The 24,147-nt window shown below is 39.3% G+C and overlaps 1 protein-coding gene and 1 pseudogene across 1 annotated transcript in view; both read left to right on the plus strand.

Annotated features, from left to right (window-relative positions):
- The window catches only part of SRD5A2 (steroid 5 alpha-reductase 2), a 51,118-nt gene extending 34,100 nt beyond the window's left edge, over positions 1-17,018 (plus strand). The window contains exons 2-5 of the mRNA XM_037807536.1: positions 9,249-9,412; positions 11,111-11,212; positions 13,024-13,174; positions 15,347-17,018. Of these exons, the coding sequence (XP_037663464.1) occupies positions 9,249-9,412; positions 11,111-11,212; positions 13,024-13,174; positions 15,347-15,413 (484 nt within the window). The 3' untranslated portion in view covers positions 15,414-17,018. The remainder of the gene's footprint in view (positions 1-9,248; positions 9,413-11,110; positions 11,213-13,023; positions 13,175-15,346) is intronic.
- LOC119512986 lies at positions 315-457 on the plus strand (annotated as a pseudogene).
- Positions 17,019-24,147: the final 7,129 nt, after the last annotated feature.

Below are 24,147 nucleotides of genomic sequence, written 5' to 3' on the forward strand. Positions count from 1 at the left end.
GATTAAATGAGTCAATAAATGCATTTACATCTCTTGTTCATTAGAGAATTGTAGAAAATACAGAGTGCCCATATATTCCTCCCTCTTGTTAACACCTTGCCTTAGTGTGGTGCATTTGTTACAATTAATGAAAGAATATTGTTATAGCTGTACTATTAACTATAGACCATGATTTACATTAGGGTTTCCTCTTTGTGTTGTACAGTTCTATGATTTTTAAACTATTTATTTTGGTAACATATTACAATCTAAAATTCCCTCTTTCAATCATATTCAAATATATAATTCAGTGCTATTAATATTATATTCACGTTGTTGCTCCTCAGCCTTTTGGCTGAGGTCAAGTGTAGTATCTGTTATAGTCATTTATATCTTTCAACAGTTGTTTTACATATAAAAGGAGGCCTTGGATTTTTTGTTATTAATTTTGTCCCCAGCTACACCATGAATTCCCTTATTATTTATAACAGTTTTTAAATTTTTCTATAATTTTCCATATATATATCATAGATATATCAACATCTGCAAATAATGTTGGTTTTGCAGCTTTCCAATTTTTAAACTTCTCCGGTTTTAAACTCCATTAGTTTCTCTTATTTAATAGCACTGGCTAGTTCCTGCAGACAAATGTTAATCATTGAGATGATAGTGGACTCTCATATTTTGTTCCTGATTTTAATGGGAATTCTTCATCATTCCCTAATTGAGTATGGTACTTCAAATGTTTGCCCACTGAGTATGAGCTCAAATGTGTGTGTTTGTGTGTGTGTGTGTGTATTTAAGATTTTATAAAAAATATAGGGAATATGTATAAAATGCCTTTTCAGCATCTATGAAAGTAATCATATAGTTGGGCAGATGAAGAAACTGAAACATATAGAGGATAAGAGACAATAACACACAGGTAGTAAGTGGCAGAGGCCTACATTTTAACCACTATGAAACTTTGGTTGAATTTTCTCTTAATCAACTTAAAAAATTTTTAAACTTAAGATATAATTCAGACCATAAAACTCGCCCTCTTAAAGTGTACAATTCAGATGTTTATTTAGTACATCCATGATATTGTACAACTATCACCACTATCTAATTCCAGAACATTTTAACCATGCCAAAAAAGAGTATCACCAGGTAGCAATCACTCCTTCCATCCCCAGCCTCTAACAATCATTAATCTAATTTCTGTCTCTATGATTTTCTTATTCTGGACATTTTCTATAAATAGAAGTATACAATATGTGGCCTTTTGTGAATGACATCTCTTACCTAGGACAATGTTTTCAATGTTCATCCATGTTGTAGTGTGTATTAGTATGTCATTCCTTTTTATTGCTGAATAATATTCTATTGTATGGATATACCACATTTTGTTGATCCATTCATCCACTGATGGACATTTGAGTTTTCTCCGTTGTTTTGGAAGTTATTAATAATGTTTCTCTGCGCATTCTTGTACAAGTTTTGTATGAATATATTTGCATTTCTCCTGGAGTAGAGTTGCTCAGTCATATGGTAACTCTATGTTTAATATCTTGAGGAACCGCCAGACTATTTTCCGTGGTGGCTGCACATTTTTATATCCCACCAGCAAGACTCCAATTTGTTCACATCCTCACCACCTTATTATTTTCTGTGAAATTTTATAGCCATGCTTGTGATTTTTGATTTGCATTTCTCTGATGGCTAATGATGTTGAGCATCTTTTCATATGCTTATTGAATATTTGTGTATCTTCTTTGGAGAAGTGTCAATTCAAGTCTTTTACCCATTTTAAAAAAGGTTGTTTGTCTTTTTGTTGTTGAGTCACAGGATTTCTTTATATACTCTGGATATTGAACCCTTATCAGATACGGCATTTCCTTGATAGTGTCCTTTGTTGCACAAAAGGTTTTAATTTTGAAGTAAAATTTATCTACATTTTCTTTAGTTGTTTGTGCTTTTGTTGTTATATCTAAAATTTATTGCTGAATCCAAGGTCATGAAAGTTTATGGTTTTTTTTCTTCAAAGAGTTTTACACTTCTAACTCTTACATTAAGTCTTTGATCCATTTTAAGTTACTTTTTTTGGTGTATGATGTGAGCTATGGGTCATATTCATTCTTTTTAATGTGAATATATAGTTGTCCCCAAACCACTTGTTGAAAAGACTATTCTTTCACAGTGAAGAATGTGGCACACCTATTGAAAATCAATTGACCATAGATGTAAGGGCTATTTCTGGACTCTCAATTCTATTCCATTTATCTATGTGTCTATTCTTATGCCACATGGTCTCAATTAATGTAGCTTTGTGTTAGGTTTTGAAATTGTGAAATGCGAATCCTTATACTTTGCTTTCCATTTTCAAAATTGTTTTGTCTATTCTGAGTCCCTTGTAATTCCACATGAATTTTAGTAACAGCTTGTCCATTTCTGTAAAAAAAAAAAGATAATTTGAATTTTGATAGGTATTGTGTTGAATCTGTAGATCATTTTGGTAGTATTGACATTTTAACAGTTTTAAGTCTTCATTAACATGAGATGTCTTTCCATTTATTTAGGTCATCTTTAAATTTTTTCAGTAACGTTTGGTAGGTTTTAGTGTCCAACTCTTGCACGTCTTTGGTTAAATTTATTCCTAAATGTTTTTTATGCTATTATAAATATAATTATTTTCTCAATTTCACTTTCAAAATTATCATTGACAGTGTATAGAAACGCAATGGACTTTTGTACAGTGAACCTGCATCATCCAACCTCACTGAACTTATTTATTAGTGCTCATGGTTTTTTGTGGATTCTTTACTGTTTCCTATATAGAAGATCATGCAATATTCACTTAGGCATAGGTGTACTTTTTTCTTTTCAAGCTTTTCTTGCGTAATTTCCCTGAATAGAACTCTGGCACAGCGTTGAATAGAAATGGCATGAGTGGACATTCTCTTCTTGTTTCTTATCTTAGGCAGGAAGTTTCCAGTCTTTCACTATTGAGTATGATGTTATTGGTGGGTTTTTGGTAGATGCTCCTTATCAGGTTCCTTTCTGTTTTAGTTTCCTCAGCTGCTCAAGCAAATATCATGAAATGATTTGGCTTAAACAATGGGAATTTATTTGCTCATGGTTTTGAGGCTGGGAAAATATCCAAATCAAGGCATCATCAAGATGATGGTTTCTACCTGAAGACTGTGGCATTCTGGGGCTGCCTGCAGGTGATCCTTGGTTTCTCTGTCACATGGCAAGGTACATGGCAGTATCTCCTGGTCTCTTCCTTCTCTTCCAAGTTCCATTTCCACTTCTTGCTTCCTGTGGCTTTCTCTCTCACTGCCTGAATTTCACACCACTTATAAAGGAATCCAGTAATAGGATTAAGACCCATTCTGATTGAGGTGGACCACACCTTTAACTGAAGTAACCTCATCAAAAGGTCCAACTTATAATGCGTTCACACCCACAAGAATGGATTAAATTTAAAAACATGTTTTTCTGGGGTACATACAGCTTCAAACCACCACACCTTCTATTCCTAGGTTTATTGAGTGTTTTTATCATGAAAGGGTATTGAATTTTGTTAAATGCTTTATTGGCATCAATTGAGATGATTATGTGTTTTTTCCTTTCACTCTATTAATACAGTATATTGCATTGATTGATTTTCATATATTTCTGAGATAAATCCCACTTGGTCAAAGTGTATAATCCTTTCAATATAAGGCTGGATTCAGTTTGCTGGTATTTGTTGAAGATTCTTATGTTTACATACATAAAGGATATTGGCCTGTGGTTTCTTTTTTTGTGATGTCTTTGTCTGGTTTCAGTATCAAGATAATCCAGCCTTATATAATGAGCTGGGAAATGATCCTTCCTCTTCTATTTTCTTGAAGACTTTGTGATATATTGGTGTTAATTCTTCTTTAAACATTTGGTAGAACTCACCACTGAAACCATTTGGGCCTGGGCTTTTATTTGTGGGATGTTGTTGGATTACTAACTTAATTTTTTACTTGTTATGGGTTTATTCAGATTATCTATTTCTTCTTGAATCAGTTTTTTAGTTTGTGTTTTCCAGGAGGTATTCAATTTCTTCTAGATTATATAATATATTGGCATGCAACTGTTAATAGTATTCTCTTATAAGCCTTTTTACTTAGAGTAAAAGGTCAACAGTAATGTCTCCTTGTTCATTCCTGATTTTAGTCATTTGAGTCTTCTCTCCTTTTCTTCTTGATCAGTCTTTCTAATGTTTTTCAGATGGGGTAATCTCAGTTGACCCGTCTTCAATTTTGCTTATTCCTTTTTCTGGTAGCTGAGTTGGTATTGAGTCCCTCTAGTGAACTTTTCATTTCAGTTATTGCACTTTATGACTCCACATTTCTATCTGGTTCCTTTTGATAATGTCTATCTCTTTATTATTATTCTCTGATTAGTAAGACAGCATTCTCATACTTTCCTTTAGTTCTTTAGACATGGTTTCCTTTAGCATTTTTAACACATTCAAAATAACTGATTTAAACTCTTTTTCTCTTAAGTCCAAAATCTGGGCTTCTCAGATCCCATGTCTATTGATTGTTTTATTTCCTGTGTATGGGTCATACTTTCTTGTTTCTTTGCATGTTCCATAACTTTTTGTTGAAATGAAACATTTCAAATAATATAATGAAGCAACTCTGGAATTATATTTCCCCCCCTTCAAAGTTTGTTGTTGTTGATTCTTGTTGTAGTTATTGTTGTTTTTGTTTAGTGACTTTTTAAAAACTCATTCTGCAAAGTCTGTTTCTTTGTCATATATGGCCACTACTTGATTAGCTTAGCGGTCAACTAATGATTAGACAGATTTCCTTAAACACCTGGAACCAATAAGATTCCAAGTCTTTGCTGAGGGCTTGTGTGTGTGTGTGTGTGTGTGTGTGTGTGTGTGTGTATTAGGGTACCTCTTCAAAAATCACCCAGGTAGTTTACAACTCTGCCTTAGCCGTCACTTCCTACTTTGCACAATGCCTTAAGATCAATCGAAGATGAGAGTGTAGGACTAGTTTGGGCTTTTCTGAGCATGTGCACAGTTCCATGCATGTGTATGGCCTTCTAGAGCTCAACAATATGTTGGAGCATTTCAAATCCCCTGTGGATATCTCATTCCTCAACTTTTTATTTTAAGTTTTTTTGATTAGTCTATTGTTTGACCCAACTGTTACTCATTGCCTCAAGCTTCATGCTGTTAAAACATTCAGCCAACCCCCTACAGGGGAGAAACTTTTAGCATGGGGTAAGTTTGAGTGATATGGAATAAAGACTAGTCTTTTAAGTTGAATCTTTTAGAGAGCCACCAGACAAGTCAAATAATGACTGTTTTTTAGGAATGAGGCTTTGAAAGAATTCCAGCCCTATTCTGTTCCCTCCAATCCTGGGAATTATTTTTCAAGGCTCTGCAGAAGGGTACTGGGGAATGTGACTAGGTGTTCCGGTTTGCTCAAGCTGCTGGAATGCAAATTACCAGAAAGGAATTGGCTTTTACAATGGAGGTTTATTAGTTCACAAATTTACAGTTCTAAGGCCATGAAAATGTCCAAATTACGGGATCAAGAGGTAGATACCTACTCAGAGGAAAACGCCAATGCTATCTGGAACACCTCTGTCCTCTGGGAAGACATGTGGGCAGTGTCTGCTAGTCCTTTGCTCCTGGATTGCATTGATTTCAGCTCCTGATTCCAGTGGCTTTCTCCTTAAGTGTCTGTGGGTTCTCTCTTAGGTTCTCTGGGAAAAACTCTGAGCTTCATCTCTTAGCTTAGCATCTCCAAACATTTTGGTCTGTGTCAGCTCTGGGCATTTTCTCTCTAAGTGCCTCTCTGAGCCCTCTTCAAAATGTCTCTGTCTTTTATCCTCTCATAGAGAATGCCAGTAAACTAACTAAGACCCACCTTGAATGGGTGGGGTAACATCTCCATGGAAATAATCTATTCAAAAGTTCCACCCACAATACGTCTGCCCCTACAAGATTGGATTAAAAGAACTTGGCCTTTCCTGGGTTACATAACAGTTTCTAACCCGTACCCTAGGGTAAAGTCAAAATGCCACAGAGATCACTTTTCTTACTGAGATTCAGCCATTTTTCTTTATTACATGCTCCCAGGGTTGCTGTGAGCCTTTGGTTAATTTCCAGGGTTCCGAAAAAGTTGATTCTAACAATTTTGCCATTTTGTCTTAGCTAGTATGGAGGGGTTACCTTCTGAAAGTCCTAACTCTGCCATTTTCATTCTCTTAATTAATTTTTAAATTTAAGAATATTTTCAAAATTTTGGGTGGAGGTGGGGTCCACAATTTGATTTCAAAGTTTACCTGAACAAATAAACAAAAAGAGTACCTTGAAAATACCCCCCAAAAGAGTAATGACAGAGGAATAGCCCCACTCAGTATTAAGACATATTTTAAAATGGAAATTATTAAAATAGTGTGGTACTGGCAATAAATAGATCAATGGAACAGAATCAAGAGTCTAGAGGAAGATCCAATACAAATGGTAATTTAGCATATAATACCAGTGGCAATGATACCATTGAGGGAGAGATATTTAGTAAATTGACCAGCTATTAGAAAAAAAGTATTAAATTGGATTATTTCCTAACTTCTTACAAGATAAATTCTAAGTATGTCAAAGATTTAAACATTTTTTAAAAATCCTTAAAATAATGGGAAAATGGATATTTTAAAGAAAAAAATCTCAGAGTGGGGAAAGCCTCTAAACTTACTTTAAAAATCTAGAGGCTTCACCCCTATTTCCAAATAATGAAATTCCAGTACATACAAAAAATTGCATGGCAAAAATCACCATTAAAACTTAAAAGTCAAATGATAAACTTGGAAAAATATTTGCAGCTAATTTTTCTTAAAGGGCTAATTTCTTTAACATATTAAGAAATTTCCCATCAATAATGAGTAAACTGAAAACAGAGTAGAAAACTGGGCAAGGGAAATGAACAATTCACAGACACAAAAATACAAATAGCTTTTAAGTAAAGGAAAGTTGCTCAAACTCACTTATAATAAGAGAAATGCAAACACTTATGTATATTTGTATACATATATGCTTTTATATACATAGTCAATCTCTAAAATGATATATAAGAAATAATAATGGTTGCCTCTGGGAAGGGAACTTGGTGATTGTGAAATAAGGGTGGGAAGGAGACCTGCTTTTCAGTGTGTGCTTCCTTTTTTTATACCATCTAGGAAATTTAATTTATTAAAAACTAAATTCAAAATCCATTTCTAGATTTTCATTGGACTATCAACCACTGGACTTGATATTACATCCATGCAAAAGGACTTGCAATGCATAAGATGCTGTGCTTGATAGTAAAGGTCATAAAAAAAACTAAAGGATAGGATGGTACTTGAACTAGACCCTCAATATGGAACCGAGAAAGGGTAAAGGGTACTGAACACTAGTGGGGGAAAGAAAGTCACTCTCTTTTTTGTTCCCATTTGCTAATGCTACCATTATGCAAAATACCAGGAATGGATTGGCTTTTTTTGAAGGGGGTTTATTTGGTTACAAATTTACAGTTCTGAGGCCATACAAATGTCCAAACTAAGACATCAACAAGAGGATACCTTCATTGAAGAACAGCCAATGGCATCCGGAACACCTCTGTCAGCTGGGAAGGCACATGACTGTCATCTGCTGGTCCTTTGCTCCTGGGTTGTGTTTTAAAATGGCTTTCTCCACAGTGTCTCTGGGCTTCTGTCTGCATCTCCCAGCATCTCCAAGCACCAGCATCAGCAAGCATCTGGGCCTGGAGCTCTTTGAGATAGTCCAGTAAACTAATAAAGACCTACCCTGAATGGGCAGGGTCAAATCTCCATGGAAATGTTCAATCAAGAGGTCACACCCCAATAAATAGATGAATAAATCTGCCCCTACAAGGTTGCATTAAAGAACACGGCTCTTTGGGGGGCATAATATATCCAAGCCGGCACACTTTGTCCCACTGGTCCAGGTTTTCCTCCTGTGACTTGAGTGCATCAATCAAGTTGCTCTTTTGCTATAGGCCCCAGTTCACATGTACAATAAAAATTAAAAGATTATTTATATTAGCATTATTTATAGCAGCCCCAAATTAGAAACAATGAAAAGTACCCATCAAAGTAACATGGATGAACTGATGTAAAATATTCATACAACGAGAATAGTATACAGCAGGGAAGTAAAGGGGCTACAGTGCTACACAATGACATGCTTGAGTCTCATAAATATAATGATGAGTTAAAGAAACAAGACGATACTCTAAGAATCATAGAGTATGATTCTATTCATATGGAATTAAATAATCTATATTTTAAAAGCTACCAACAAATGTTGTAAAACTGTAAAGAAACAAAGGGACAAGGCTATTACAAAAATTAAGATGGAGGTTACCTCTGGAGGTGGTGGTATTGTGAAGAGGGAGGGACTCCTGGGCGGCGCCTGGATGATGGGCTGTTCTACTTCTTGACCTGGATAGTGGCTATGTGGATATTTATTTGATAATTATTCATTAAATATCCACATATGATAATGGGCTCTTCTGTATGAATGTTATATTGCACCTTAGAAAAAGTAATGAAGAGGATGTAGTTTGTGGTCTAGTATTTAGTATTATATCTTGGGCAAATTCTTATTTTGAGGGTGTCTATAATTTTACAGATACACTCCTCCACTCCTCTAGATTCATAATTCCTAGCATTAGAGGGGCTTTTCTCTTTCCATAAGGTATTCTGCAGCCCATTTTCTAGGGAATGCCACATCATCAGTAGCTAAATCACATTAGTGACATGTTGTGGGAAGCACTGTGGTCAGGTGGTTTCTATCAAAATGCAATTCCACTGTCCCTTGGGGTAAGCCGGTTTACCCACCTTCCAGAATAAATTAGATTGCCCTCCTAGATTTATAAAAGGCTTATCTCCAATCCAGGACTCATAGAGTTGGACTTATACACTACTGGATGGGGGTGATATTTGCCTCTTGAGGCTGCTGCAAGGGTAAGATAAGGTAAGTAAATAGTGCCTAGTGTGGATTTTAATGAAACAAGACAAATAGTAGCATAAATGCTTGCTCTGGAACCAGATTGTGTTCTTTCATTCTACAAATTTAAGGAAAATGGTATTTAAAAATAGGTTTGATATGGTTATCTGTTCGAAACCTTTTGCCCTCACTGATTTTTTCCCTCCCTCCCTTCCTTCTTTATTTCTTTTTTTTCCCCAGTGGCTCCTAACCTTTCCTCTTCCATTTATTCCAGGACATTTATTTACTCAATGCTCACTAAAGGGAGGCCTTTTCCAGTTATATTCCTTTTCAGAGGCATTGTCTTCTGCTTTGGAAATGGATTCCTTCAAAGCTACTACCTGATTTACTGTGCTGAATACCCTGATGACTGGTTCAAAGATGTTCGCTTCATCTTGGGTAAGTAAATCTGACTACTTCTCACCCACCCCCCTGCCAACACCCCTTCCTGCAATCTAAGTGCCCACCCTCTCTCCCCATACAACTGTAATAAACCTCCTAATGATTCCGTTCTCCCCTCTGCCTTTTTAAAACGTCGTGGCATTCTCATCTCAAACCCTCCAATGGATTTCTATTACTTTTAGAATAAAATAAAATCATTATGTGATTTGAATCTACTTTTTAAATTCCACTTTCATCCTTATGTTCTCCTAATAGAATGTAAGCTCCATGAGAACAGAAATCTTGACTTTTTCTTGACTATTGTTGCATCCTCAGTGTTTAGGATGTTGCTTGGCATAGAGTAAGCCCTCAGTAAATATTAGTTGAATGAATGAGTGAATGAGTGAGTGAGTGAACCTATGGATGATCCTCACCATCCCCGTGAGACAGGTACTGCTAAATCTGTTTCACAGATGAGAAAACTGAGGCCAAGAGAGGTTAAGTGACTTGCCCAAGGACACAGATAATTGGTGCAAGTCTCCCGCTTTTCCCTTTAACTCCGCCGAGTGTTTAAGTAGATTTAAAAAATTCAACTCAGTTTTTAACCTGATACATTTTTATCAGCACAAATGCACTATGGCAAGAGGGAGTTCGGGCATCTGTTTGGAACGTGGGTGTTTCCAGGCTGTGGTATTGCCTGTTGGATGCAAGATCCAGTGTCCCCGATCCTGGGTTCTCCTCACTTCAGACCAGAGCCACTGCTGGACCCGTGAGCAGGGAAGGAGAGCACGTGTGTACACATGCACGTGTGAACTGGCCATGGTGGAAAATGGTAGGTTAGGTGACAAACCCTCCGATCCAGCTCTCCTTACTTTAATGAGTGGATGGTTCAGTCAGAAATACTTTCAACAATGAATCACAGAAAACCAACTAATAGTGACTTAAATAATTAAGAGTTCATATGTCTTACATAATTACCAGATGCGTCCAAAGGTAAGTGGCTTCTGCATTGGTTTAATTAAGAACCCAGGCACTTTCTATTTTTCTGCTCCACTGGTCTTAGCATGTTTAGTCCTCATGTTAGTTTTATCACGGTTGTGCAACAGTTGCTGCTGCTCAAGGCATCACATCTGGCATTCAGGGCAGGAGGAGGAAGTAGAGTCTTCTTTTATCAGACAAGCAAAAGATTTCCAAGGAAGCCCTCAAAGACATCCTTTTACATCTTATTGTCAGGGCTGAGTCACATGACCACCTTCCAGCTTTCCATCCTCTGCAGTGGAGGATGAAAATGGAGAAGGGGGTTGGGATTGGCTGTTGAGATAGTCAGCCACAGTTTGATTATTTGTAATGAGCCAAGGGCTTACTATTTATTTAGTCATTTATTTGTTGATTTACCTATTTATTGATTTAAGTATTGGAAATGGTGTTGCCTCTTTCTCTCTCCTCTCCCACCTACGTCTATCACATGTCATGCTGAAATTTCAGCCTTTTGGTCTATGAAGCAGAATAGTCCTCCACCCAAACTTGGAACCAGGGATAAGTGCCCACCTCCCAACTTTTTTTTTTTTTTTTTTTTGCCATATCTTAGGTCCATCCTTTAGAATTAGAAATTAAATGTTCTTCTTTTCGTTTTTAGAAGAAAAATCTTAGCTTGTGGGAAAAACATCAAAATCAGGATATATTTTTTAACTTCTTCCCCCTCTCTCCATTGCCAAGGTGTCTTCTTATTTATTGTGGGAATGGGAATCAACATTCAGAGTGACTCCATATTGCGCCAGCTCAGGAAGCCGGGAGAAGTCATCTACAGGATCCCACAAGGTAACGTCTTCTCTACCCTCCTGATTTCCACTCTTCTAGGGGAGACTGTCCCAGGGAGGCTACTGTGAGTAAAAAGTGGAGAAGGGACAGTGAGGGCATGAACGGCACAGTAATCCCAACTTGCCCTGGCATCCCCTCCACAGCCCATCACCCCACCCACAGCGTACGTGCATTTCTGATTTAAACTTGGAAGCCCAAGAGTCCCAGCACCCTCAGGAGGGTCCAACACTGAGAAGGTGGGGGGAGAGTGAGAGGTTTGGGGGTGGGGGTGGGGCCATAGGCCATAACCTAGTGCAGTACATCAGACTGTCATGTACACAGAGGGTCCGTCCTTCCTAGATTAGTAAATAAAATTGAATAATGCATGACCAGCAAATTTGTCCTCTCCAATTGATCCAGAGTTATCTAGTGATAAGTACTTGTATATTTCCTGCCCCTTGCATACTCTTAAAAGGATACTTATGTAAACAAAAATTAGGTTAGGAAGTCTAATAAGCACAAATGCAATTTTGGAGATAAAGGTACAGACTATTTTGAAATCCTGGCTGTTCCCAAGAAACCAGGGTGTGAGGTTGACAAATAAAAGCAGGTGCGAGTGAATAAGTCTGAGTAATCCTTCAATATATTCTGGTTGGCATTCATGTAGGTCTGTGATTCCCACGCTTTTTGTCTTAAAACACTTTATTTACATAAAGCATTCCTGAATTATGACATGATGTTAGTGCATGTTAATATCCATTGATTAAGAAAATAATGACAAAACTATTATGAATTCAGTAACACATTGAATCATAACAAGATCCCCACCAAGCAAAGTAATAGAGTAGATAAGAGATATACCATTTACATATTTATAGACAATTCACAGATGCTTTGCAGTCACTCTGCATTTCCCCTGGGACCTGGAGAATCACAGGTAGGGAACCACTGCTACATTATCAGCCTTAAGGAAGACAACTTCAAGGGGCTTCAATTTTAAGTCTTCCCTCAATAACTAGATAAAGAAGGGCAGAGAAAGCTCTTAAAAGCTAGATTGCCAAGATTAGTTTCCAACTATTGAATTATGATGATTACTTTAAAGCAAGTATTCATTATATAACTATGGAAAGAAAAAATTTGTTTTGTTTGAAGCTTTCCCAGTTTAGTGTGAGACAGAAAATTTGGGTGGGGATATATTTAATTCATTAGAAATGTGCTGATTTCCGGATACAGTTCTGGGAGTAGAAATACCTACAGCCCTCCTCAAACACATTATTTTGGTTGCATAGAAAATGAAGCATTTAAAATCAATACCAGCCTCAGCTGGGACAAATACCTGCAGCTCCTACTCCCTACTTTAAACTTGCACAGGGCACACTTCTTTGCAGAGGTGGGAGAGTAAATGCCGAAATCTAATACTTCTGGCATCAGTTCAGATTTGTATTATCTTAATGTAGCATGTTAATTTTACTTTGTATGACTGTGAACATGAAATAGATGACCTGTAAACTTTCCATAATGGAATGAAATGAAACCTAAACATCCTGCACATCTTGCTTTATTAAAGCCCCAGGTTGGTGGTCCTGCAGTTGTTGGAGATTTGGATGGGGCTCATCAAACAGTCGGATTCCAGGACATTCTAAAGCAGCAGACTGTTGTTGCTTTATTCTGTCTTCTCCCTCAAGAGAATTCCATCAAACTCCTGTGACTGTGAGGGCATCTCCAGCTACACATTCGTTCCAGCTGCCCTTGTTATTTTGGAATAAAGCAGAGGACTTAATGTGGCAATGATTAAGTTCTGACTATTGACCTTTTGACTCTTGTGCACTCAGGTGGATTGTTCACATATGTTTCTGGAGCTAATTTCCTCGGTGAGATCGTTGAATGGTTCGGCTTTGCCCTGGCGACTTGGTCCCTCCCGGCACTTGCATTTGCGTTTTTCTCTCTTTGTTTCCTTGGACTGAGAGCTTTTCACCACCATAGGTAAACTTTTCAATAAAGGTGGCAGCATCTCTGTAGCTTCTGCAAACAGGCTTTTTAGCACAGGGGGGTCAGATTTAGAAACCTAGGATATTTATTTTTATAAGGTCAGGTTGATAAAATAATTTGAATTGGTAAACTCTGAGTTTGGAAGCTTTTACCAAAGTGAGAATCTAGTAGGATGACAACCATAGTAACAAATTGTTTTCTAAGAGAAAAAGTAAACCCAGGTAGACAGAGGCGCTGAGGTGACTGCTGGCAGCCACCGTGCCCTCCTCGTTGAAGATGCTGCCCAGCAAGAGGGCCTGGGCCCCGGGCAGTGTCCGCAGGAACTCAGAGTCTGTGTGCTCCCAGCCGGCTTACCTGGAGATGGCTCCTGGTCGGCAGGAGGCAGTAGGTGAGTTAAGAGGTTTCAGTTCCATGCCTCAATTCACTTCACTACAGCCGCATTTCTCAAAGTGTGCTCCAAGGAGACACCATGGCCAGCCCTTTTTCAAAGCTTTACAGATGCTTCTGAGGTGTAGCCAGGATCGAGAACCACGGGAAAAGCACTAGCCAGTGTCCAGGGAGCTGCTATTTTTGACTGCTCTTTTTAATTCCAGGTTTGGTGCTAAAAGTTTGGTTACTTATAGAGCCCTGGAAACTCCAGAAGATTTATTTCCCCTGGAATTTGCCTAATACTAGGGCTTATTTTGATACTTCCCTCTCTGCCTCATCCCCATCCTCAATAAATCACAGCCAAGGTGGTTGCACGCTTTGTAGGGTAGGATTGCTTGATGTGTGATTGCAGGGCTGCGCCATCTTCTGGGGCCGGCCGGAATTACAGGGTGTTAGAACCTTTATTCTGATCCTCTAACCCAAAGCTTTACTAAACTGCCCTCCCCCAAAACTTGGAGTGGGTTGGGAGAATGCATTAACTGAAAATATTCCTCGAAGGGAAAGGGTAACATATTAAGCTCTCAGGCTTTAAACCCAAATGTGAACTTCAGAAACTTTCCCTAAAATTTAGGCTTTTGTGGCAGAAGGAAAGAGAAAGGCTGTGGTAATTGTGGATGGAGAGACAGAGGGAAAATCCAAAGGGGGAATGGACTTGGGACCTCTTGGGGGGACCTCTTAACCTCCTTCCTAGGGGTTTTAGTCTAGCTAGTGACTAATTTTGTGGTTTTGAAGGTAAAATTGAGTGGGTTCCTTTCTCTGTCCGAAATGAATGAAACAACAGCTCACCCGCTGGCCTGGTCTTGTCACCAACTAGATCCGCGGGGAAGGGGCAGCAGGGGTCCCTAGCCTACAGGAGGGTAAACGAAACAGTTCTCACCTCTTCAAGCGGACTCTGCTGTTCACCCGAGGCAGAGAAGGAGTAGGGGGTCAGAGTGGGCATCATCCCAGCAAGTGGAGGCCCCGAAAAGTGTGGAATTAGTCATGCTTGGTCAGGGAAGGCGCAGCAATTCCACCAGAAGTTTCCAGCTGGTGTAACAAAACAAAATCCCAAACTGAGGCTCTATGCTGTTGTCAAATGGCCCCAGAGAGAGGGCCAGAGGGCATTTTTTTTGTAGGGCTCTCTGGGCTTTGTCGAGACTCCTATAAAGCATGGGCAGGGTTCACCGCCCAGGCAGCCACCAGTCCCCTCCAATCACATCACCAAAAAGCAGCCGCCTCTTGCAATATGTAATTTGTCCCTCAATTCTAACTAAGATACTTTAACAAAAGTGTATCTTCTTGATTATAACTTCAGGGCTGCCAGCTTCAATGAGTTAAGAGGACAGACAGCCTGGTAATAAAAGCCTTTTTACAGGTAGTACTTTCTTGGACTGCCCAGACCTTGTAAAGGGCTGTTTTCCTGGGACCCCTGCCAGTTCCCTAGGTTTAATCACACCATCATCTTTGGGGTCTTGGGCATATTTTTCAGCTGAGTCCAAATGGGTCCTTGTTTCTGGCTTATTTCGCCCTCTCTGCCCCCCACCCCCACCCCGTGCATTCATGGCAGGACTAAGAAGCTTCAAAGTTGACAAGAGATAGGCTGTTGGAAAGAGAAAGAAGGTGGACGAGTGACCTTCTTCAGTAGTAAGGCTCTGGATAACTGTAGGTTGGCTTGTAACATGGATTTCAGATATAGCAAAATTTAACTGTTGACCATTGCTTGAACACATTTATATTTATTCCTTTCATGTCTCTTAGGTTCTACCTCAAGATGTTTAAGGACTACCCTAAATCTCGGAAGGTCCTTATTCCATTCATCTTTTAAAGAAACTGAATTTGAAAAGGAGCAACTGCCACAATACCAGCGAAAACCATCAAGCTGCTGAACTGTAACTTGTAAAGTTCCACTGTAGATATAGTAATAGGCCTCTTGGTATCCTGACAGCTGGCCTGGGAATTCTGACTGGTGCTCTCCTTTGCATGCTCTCCCTCCCTGGCTCTGTCCTCATCCACTGATGCTTCAACAAGTCCCTTCCCACATGGAGACATTAGCCTCTTAGCTTTCCCTCCTAGAAAGTGCAAAACTTCCCCAACATATTTTTTTTGTTGGGAGATACAAGTGTATGTTGCTTTATACCTGCTCTATATCAATGCAGAACAGCTCTGTACTCAAGAAAGTTTTGGGCTGGAGGCAGTGCTCACAGAATTTATTAAAGGTATACATTTCACATCTATACAAATTAGCAGAGATTTAAATTCTGAGGTCACACAGGCACAGAGCAAACCTCCTCCCCAAAGAAAATAATGAAGTCAAGTCTTCCTTTTCCTTACTTAATCAAGAAACATGTGAAATTATTAAGTAGGTCTTACTAGAGGAGCCCTCTCTTCATATTGCTGAAAATGTATTGACTTCAGTTTCAAATACGTGCAGTGTTACTCGATGAGTTCCTTTCTCTTCCTAAAGACTTCTTAATTCTGATTAGAGAACTGGCCTAACCCAGAAAATTGATATGGGTTTTATTGAAGGTTGGGTTTTAATGACTACAAGGCAAAGTAATGGCCCTGGATAACTGTTGAAAGAATAAAGAAGTATTTTACAACAGACATTGCACAATCTCATATTCTTGAATACTGGTGGGAATATCCAATTAATGAGAAAGTGGCAATTAAGGGAAATTAATGGATGAGATTTATCCTGCTTGCCTTGAGGAGACAGCTGCAATGACAGTGAAGTCGCTGGAAGCTCTGAGCAACTTGTCTCTTGTGGACTCTCTTCATCCAGGTCCTCGGACCTGCTCGAGGTGGCATCTCCTGGGGGTGGTGTGAGAACCAGCCACTGAATGTCCCGAGGGCAGAGGCTGCAGCCGGGGGAAGCATCTGGGCAGAAAACCTGTTTTGTTTGGCTCAGACAGGGTTTCGCACATGCTTTGATTTTTTTTTTTTTTTTTACATTCAGTTTCCAAAATTTAAAAATTAGTAGCTTTCTACATCAAACTCTGGTATTCTACTTGCCTTGAAAATTTGGCGGCTCTGACCGCACTGAGCCTGCATTCCCATGTAAGAACTGGGACTGGGTTTGTAATCCCCGTGGAGGGTTCTCCCAACACGAGAGCTTGGGACGTTGTGCTCTCTAAGAAAGGGGCTGAACCCTCATAAACAGAATGTATGAAAATATTTGTCTCCTCAGGTCCAGGCAAGCACTGGCAAACATTGGCCATATTTAGCAAGCCCCTGTGAGAAATGACCACCAGTTTTATCAGATGCAGTGCCCAGTACAGAAACCCACAATGTAAGTAAGACACACGAAAACTCCAAAGATCTGAGAATGGGGTAGATTACTGAAAAGTACACTTTGTAATAATATAAATAAATGTCTATGCTGTTTCTTAAATGCCTCTTAAATCATGGTTAAGTAGTTTGAATTAAAAGATCTCCGAACTTGTGGAGTTTATTTTTTATTTTTAAACAAGGTGTTGTGCTATGGTCCCTCCCCCCACCCCTCACCACCTGCAACCTGTTTTTTTCTGTTTTAGTGTTGCTTCCTTTCTTCTATTCTCCCATTGTTTTGCCAACTGGAAATTAGAGGCCCTGAGCTGAAAATAACAAATAAGTTTGACACAGAATTTATCATCCACGGTTCAGGTCTCCAAGGAGGTACAGTAAAGGTTCAGATAAATGTGTTTGGGTTAGATGTCTCTCTAGGTGTTCAGGAATACACAGGGCTGGGGAAACACACCCAGTGAAGTAAATCTAAAGGTTTAATTTGGGCTCTGTGAAATAAAAGACTTCCTGTTTTCTCCATTACATTGAAAACTGCCTTTCTTAAATCCTCTATCTCATTGCCATGTACAAAGACCAGGCCAGTTCTTGAAATGTAATAGGTACTCAATAAATGGCAGCTACTATTTGCCCAGTATTCTCAACCTTGGGACAAAACTGCTATTCTGTAATTACATGTTTTTCCATGGGAGTACCTTATAGAATTTTATTTAGGCTACCCCTGATTTAATAAGGCAATTTACATAATTGGAAAGAAAAAAACCTTTCAAATTAAGATGATTGTATAACTGAATTTAAAGATGGTGTAGCGTGAACACCGTGTAAGCTTACGTCTTCCTTTGATAACGCTAGAGCCCTTATTTTCAATCCCAGTTTTCTTTGTTTAGGGCTAGGATGTGTAAGTAAATAGAACACTTATTTACAAAGTCTCAATGTGTGCTCATCCCTAAACACAGTTCCCATTTTTCCTAAAAATAGAGTGCAACAAAACAATATGGTGGATTTAGGTTTCTGTAGAATGGTTTAAGTTGAAGTAATACAACCATGTCTTAGCTGATGAGATGCTCTATCTTTCTTTTGCTGGAGCCTTCATGGAGTGAGGGCTTCCCTGGTGACCGTGTAGAAGGTATTGTGGTGTTTTGTTTGTTTCTCAGAACTTAGACTTAAGGGCCGAAGCAGAGCTTGGACATTGGCTCGTCTGAATTGTTCCTATTATAGATGGGGAAACTGAGACCCACAGAGCTAAAATGCCTCCCCAGGATCACACAGCTGGGACTAAGAGCCATCTTAACTTGTCTCTTGGAGGCTCAGCGGTCTTTCTTTTCTCAAGTCTCAGCAGGCTTTCCCAAGGGACACCCAGCGCAACTGACCCAGATGGGTATGCATTTTAAGGCCTGAATGTGATCGTCACTCAACAATCATTTATTGAGTGTTTATGACATGAAAAACATTAGGAGGTGGGAGGATATCGTTGAATTAGACATGATTCTTGCCTTTTAGGGGCTGCCATTTAGATTTTTAAAGAACTCATGCAGGAGGAAAAGAGCTGGAGTGTAAATGCTGTGCCACAGTTCAGACACACACCAGTTGTCATGTGCATGCTTGAGTGTAATCTGTTTCTTCCTACTGGGGGCAGATCAGGCTGATGCCCTTGTCACAAGCCTATTTGGCAAAATGGGTTTTACCATCTAGAAGGAGTTCAGGTTGCATCTGTGCTCCATCTGGAAAAGATTTCAAGTCACAAACTCCCTTTATCCCCAACACTTATCTTCATAGGGAGCAACATTGGCTCCACTGTAATCTAAAAGGGAAAAAGAACTCTAATGAGAAATCTGTAATTAAATGATGATTTAGGTGGCTTAAATCTTTTCAGGAACAAATTAATAAACTTTTGATTTTACTGCCCTGCAGTTTTGCAATAGCTGTCTTGAATCTGTGTGGTAACCTCATGGCAATCTCATAAGAAGAGAGGAGCAAACCCACAGCTCGTGAAGGAATGAACTCATGAGGAGCCACTTCCTCTCCTGCCTGGCCTTTTGATGCTCTCAGAGGCCAAGGGCTGAGGTCCAGGCAAAGCAAATAAACAGTGCACTCAAATGTAAAACCAAACCTTCTGGACAAGGCTGCTGATTGTTTAATAGCATCTACACCAACCTGTGATAAAAGAAGGGGCTTGGAGCCAGATGACAATGTTGGTGCATGGATGATTTAATAGCCCATTGAGGAGATTTAATTTCTGAGTAAGAGATTTGTCAACCTCTCTTCTCTATGAGCCCACTGAGTTGTGATTGTAAGAGGTTCTATGTGTTCTGTGTATTGTGTCTCATTTCTTCCTACCAACCTGGCTTGGGATTTGGGAATGAGATGAATTGTGGGGGAAGGTTAAAGAATGCACCAAGCTGTGTTATTTCCTTTAATCCTGTCCTTTTAGGATCCAGCTTCTGGCTTTGCTCAGTGTAGTCAGGGTCTAGTTAAGTGATATCCAATATCCTCTCGCAGATGGCAGGTTGGCTGGGACGAGGAGAACAGAGAGAGCGAGCAGACAGTTCTATGAGAAGAGTTATGTAGGCAGCTATAAGTGGGGAGTAAATATGGGAGGGCAGAGGAGTTGGTAATCAAGCTGGCAGTGGGCCTTGGGAGAGGATGGACTCCCCTGAAAGAACGGGCTTCTTCCCGTCCTTGTGCCCCGATGGGTAAACCTGACCCCTTCCTAAAATGCTCCCAAGGAAAGAAGTCCCTCTGGAAGAGGATAAGCTCTCCTTTGTCATAAGAGAAGGAACTGAGTTTTTTAAACACAAGCCATGTGGCTGTGCCTCACAATAAATAATTTAATTGTATTTCTGTCTGCTCACCTCATAAAGATGGTTTTAAGCCTGTTCAGGGACACTTGTGAATGGGGTGAAGTAATTCTTCTGAGAAGTGTGTGGTGACATCCAAGTTCCATGAGGAGCCTCCCGAGGAGTGCACACCCCCCAGGGTTTTCCCTTTTTCATGGTCTTTGTCTTCCTTTACTACAGAGGCCCCGAAGCAAAGGAGTCCTCTCTATAGGGGTGCATTTTGTTTTAAGTGTTGCTTAGAAAGCAGATACCATAAAAATGAATTAAACTTCATTAATTAATGCATTAATTTGTCACAAGTTGCTTCTTAGATACTATTTCATTAAAAAAATTGTTTATAGTGATTTGTACTTGATGCTGAGGCTTCCAAATAATGAAAGAAATGATCAGTTCCTAAGTTTGCAGTATCCATAAGATTTTTTTTTTTTTTTTAAGGAACTAGTTGATCAGGGGGCACAACTATTGCTGGTGCTGAGACTCATGGTAATTTTCTCTCCCGTAAGATGTGAGAAACTACATTTGTGGGAATATCTTCATAATAGACACAGGGTGGTTAATTTTGTGCAGCTTCCTATAATGTCCTGCCACAAGGACAATGGTCTAATACTGGTGCTCAATTCTTTGAAAGCCAAAGGGCCAAGGAGTTTTGCTTCTACTTGGGATGTAGAAAGCCCAAAGAGATCATCATTCCTACCCCAACAGTGAGAAAAAGCCAGGTAATTTATAAAATCTTAACTTTTCTTGAGCCCTTTAAAGAGCTTAGATAGGAAGGCACCAGGAAAACTGAATTTGAGAGGGTGAAGTGGGGCACACAACTAATTCGTTTTTGGCATATGGGAGTAGGAAAGAAGGGAGGAATGTGTTCCTGGGACACAGGACTTTCAGTGCTAAAACCACGAGCATCCAGGGCAGACAAGGCTGAGTTGGTCACCTTGGTCTATACTCACTTGTCAGGATTTTCACCTGAACCTCCATGTGGAGTTTATAAGAAAGATAGGGAAGCAGATCTGAGAGGGTGCTGCAAAATCACAGAAGACCCTTCTCTTATACAAAGCTTCTGGGGTGGGGAAGGGGATAAATTTTAAAATATCATGGGAGAGGAGAGGTCAGGAAACCCTCCCTACCTCAATCTCAGGAAAACTTATAATGCCACTGAGAAAGGGGTAGAAGCAAAATTTCTCCCTCTCTGGAGGTGGGGGGCAAGGCAGACAATCCACCTGTCCCCATCGTAAGCCTCGCACTGAGCAACAAGCATCAGCGTCTGTCACAGGGGAGGGGCAGGAAATTGCCCAGTCCAGGCAATCTTCCACTGACGCTAAAGGAGGTGTAGAAGCAAAAGCTGTCTGCCCCTGAGGGAAGAACAGGAGAACATTCAGGCCCAGAATCCAAGATGAGGTCTGCTACCCCTGGCGTTGTGGAGGAGAAGCAGCTCTCTTGGAGACTTCCCACAGACAGGGGTTTGGCTATGGGGATGGGGAGGATGAAGAGCAGAAATGTTGAGAAATCCCCAGTGCTGCAGTCCAGGCCCCTGGAGCCTCCACTACATCTCACACCAAGTGACAATCAATAGCCGCCTACCCCTCGGGGTGGAGGGCAGGGGGCATAAAGACAGACCCCTCTGAGGCACAGGCATGCAGGGTCTGATGAAAGCTGAGGGTAGAGAGCAACAGTGAGTGATCCCTCTGGCACTCCAGGCCTCAAGCTAAGCCCGGGAAGCAGCAGCCCATCATCGGAGGAGTTTGAATGGTGTGCTGCAGTATAAGTGAATATAGCAAATCAGGCTCCAAACCCAGCCAGCTAGAATGACTCAATCCCGTCCCTCCCTCACCCTCCACTCGATATTGGCCTGATGGAAAAGGCATTCTTAATTCTGGGTGTAAATTCTATTTACCTGAGTGTCTATTGTTCTTTTATAGATTATGTTTGGTATTCAATAAAAAAATTAGGAAAAACACCAAAAAAGCAAAAGGAAAAAAAAGACACCATTAAGAGATAAAGCAGTCAACAGAACCACACAAAGAGATGACCCAGTTGTTAAAACTACCAGAGACTGTAAAATAACTATGAGTAATACATTAAAGAATTTAGAGGAAAAAGTGGATACTGTATGAACAGATGAAAAGTATCTATAGAACAATGAAAACAGAAACAATCAAATAGAAACATTAGGAAAATATCCTCATAGTATCAAGGATGGAGAATTTCTTTGATGGTTTAGCAGCCTGGATATAGCAGAGGAAAGAATCAATAAACTCAAGATAGGTCAGTAGAAATAATCCAATTTTAGTCACAGAGAGAAAAAAGGGTGAAGTGCAGGATATTATTAAACAGTATAATGTATTTGTAATTGGAGTCCCAGAATGGAGGGATGGGGGGGATTGTGGCAGGAGAAACATTTGAAGAGATAATGGTTGAGACTTTTCCCAAAATTAATGAAAGACCACACGTCACAAATTTAAGGAGCTAAGAGAGCAGGATAAATACAAGGACAAATACACCTAACATATATCATAGTCTAACTGTTGAAACCAAAGACAAAGAGGAAATCCTGCAGGCAGCCAGAGAAAAAAGAAATACTGTGGAACAAAAACAACGTAAAAAATGAGAACAAACTTCTTGTAGGCAAGACCCAAGACAATGGAATATTATATTTAAAGTATTGGAAGAAATAAACAAAATGGTAAAAGCAAATCCAGAATGCTATCACACACACACAAAAATGTATTTCAAAAACGAAAGCAAGATAAAGATTTTTTCAAACAAATTAGAGCTGAGTGGCTGAGTGAGCTGATTGCCAGCAGATCTGCACTAAAAGCAATATTAAAGGACATTCCACAGCAGAAGGGATACGCTCCTAAGTGGAAATTTGGATCTCCATAAAGAAATAAAGAATACTGGAAATGGTAGCTAAGAGGGTAAATATAAATTATACTTTTTCTCATTTTTAATGCTTTTGAAAAATGATTAAAAATAGAAACAGTATTGTTGGGATTATAATATATGTAAGAGTAAAATGTATGACAATTGTACATAGGATAGATGGGAGGAAATGGAATATACTGTTGTGATATTTTCATGCTATATGTATAGACATATAAATTTGAAAGTAAACCTTTAAGCTAAAGATTATAAACAAGAGTTAGAAATAATAAGCCTACAGTGGAAAGGAGAAGAAATCATAAAAAACTACTCGATTTGTGCAAAAACTAAAAGGAGAGAAGACGAAAATACACAAAAACCTGATGGGGAATAATAGAAAACAAAGGGTAGCAGGAAAGATTTAAATCTGGTCAATAAGCTGGGGCAATCACCAGCTCACCTTCCAGACCAGAGAGGATTTCCACGCCACAGCACAGGAAGGGAAAATACAAACGGAGGCTGGCAATCTCCTCGAGTGGACATGACGGGGTAGAGGATTTGGGAAAGCCAAAGTGGCTAGAATTCTCAGAGTTATCTGGAGGAGTCTGAAATGGCTTCACGGAGGTAGTCACATAAGCTAGGTCCTCATGATAAAACTGCAGACATATTTTAAAGGTGGGGAAAATTCTCTAATGTATTTAGTTGAAAATTTGGAGTAGAAAAATTTAAAAGATGAAAACAAGTTCTTTAGCCTTCTGTACAATGGCCATTAGGACTCTGAGAGCTTTAATTCTCTCGCCCTTAGTCAATCTTTCCAATTCACCTGAAGACTACTCCTTTTTTAATGCAATTTTATTGAGATATATTCCCATACCATATGGTACATCCAAAGTATATAATCGGCGGTTCACAGTATCATCGTATAGTTGTGTGTTCATTGACACAATCAATTTTAGAACATTTTCATTACCCCAAAATAAAGAAAAAAATAAAAATAAAAATATAAAAGAACACCCAAAGCATCCCATACCCCTTATACTCTCCTATTTTTTTTTTTTTTTTTTTTTACTCATCTGCCCTTACACTGGGTAAAGGGAATATCAGTCACAAGGTTTTCACAATCACACAGTCATACAATAAAAGCTATATAGTTATACAATTATCATTAAGAATCAAGTCTGCTCAATCAAGTTCAACAGATTCAGGAATTTCCTTCTAGCTATTCTAATACACTAGAAACTAATAAGGAATATCTATGTAATTCATAAGAATAACCTCCAGAATGACCTCTCAACTCTATTCGAAATCTCTCAGCCACTGAAACTTTATTTCGTTTCATTTCTTTTCTCTCTTTTGGTCAAGAAGGCTTTCTCAATCCCATGATGCCAGGGCTAGGCTCATCCCTGGGAGTCGTGTCCCATGTTGTCAGGGAGACTTACACCTCTGGGGTTTCATGCTAACCTGCACAAACCAACCAGACCTCACCCCCTATTCAAGGTCCCATGTAATTGTGTCATTTAAAAAACTGACCATACAGGTTAAATTAGAAAGTGTGCCACAGAAAATATAAATTTTATATCAAAT

The sequence above is a fragment of the Choloepus didactylus genome, chromosome 17, assembly GCF_015220235.1.
Source record: "Choloepus didactylus isolate mChoDid1 chromosome 17, mChoDid1.pri, whole genome shotgun sequence".
In the NCBI taxonomy this organism is placed as follows: Eukaryota; Metazoa; Chordata; class Mammalia; order Pilosa; family Megalonychidae; genus Choloepus; species Choloepus didactylus.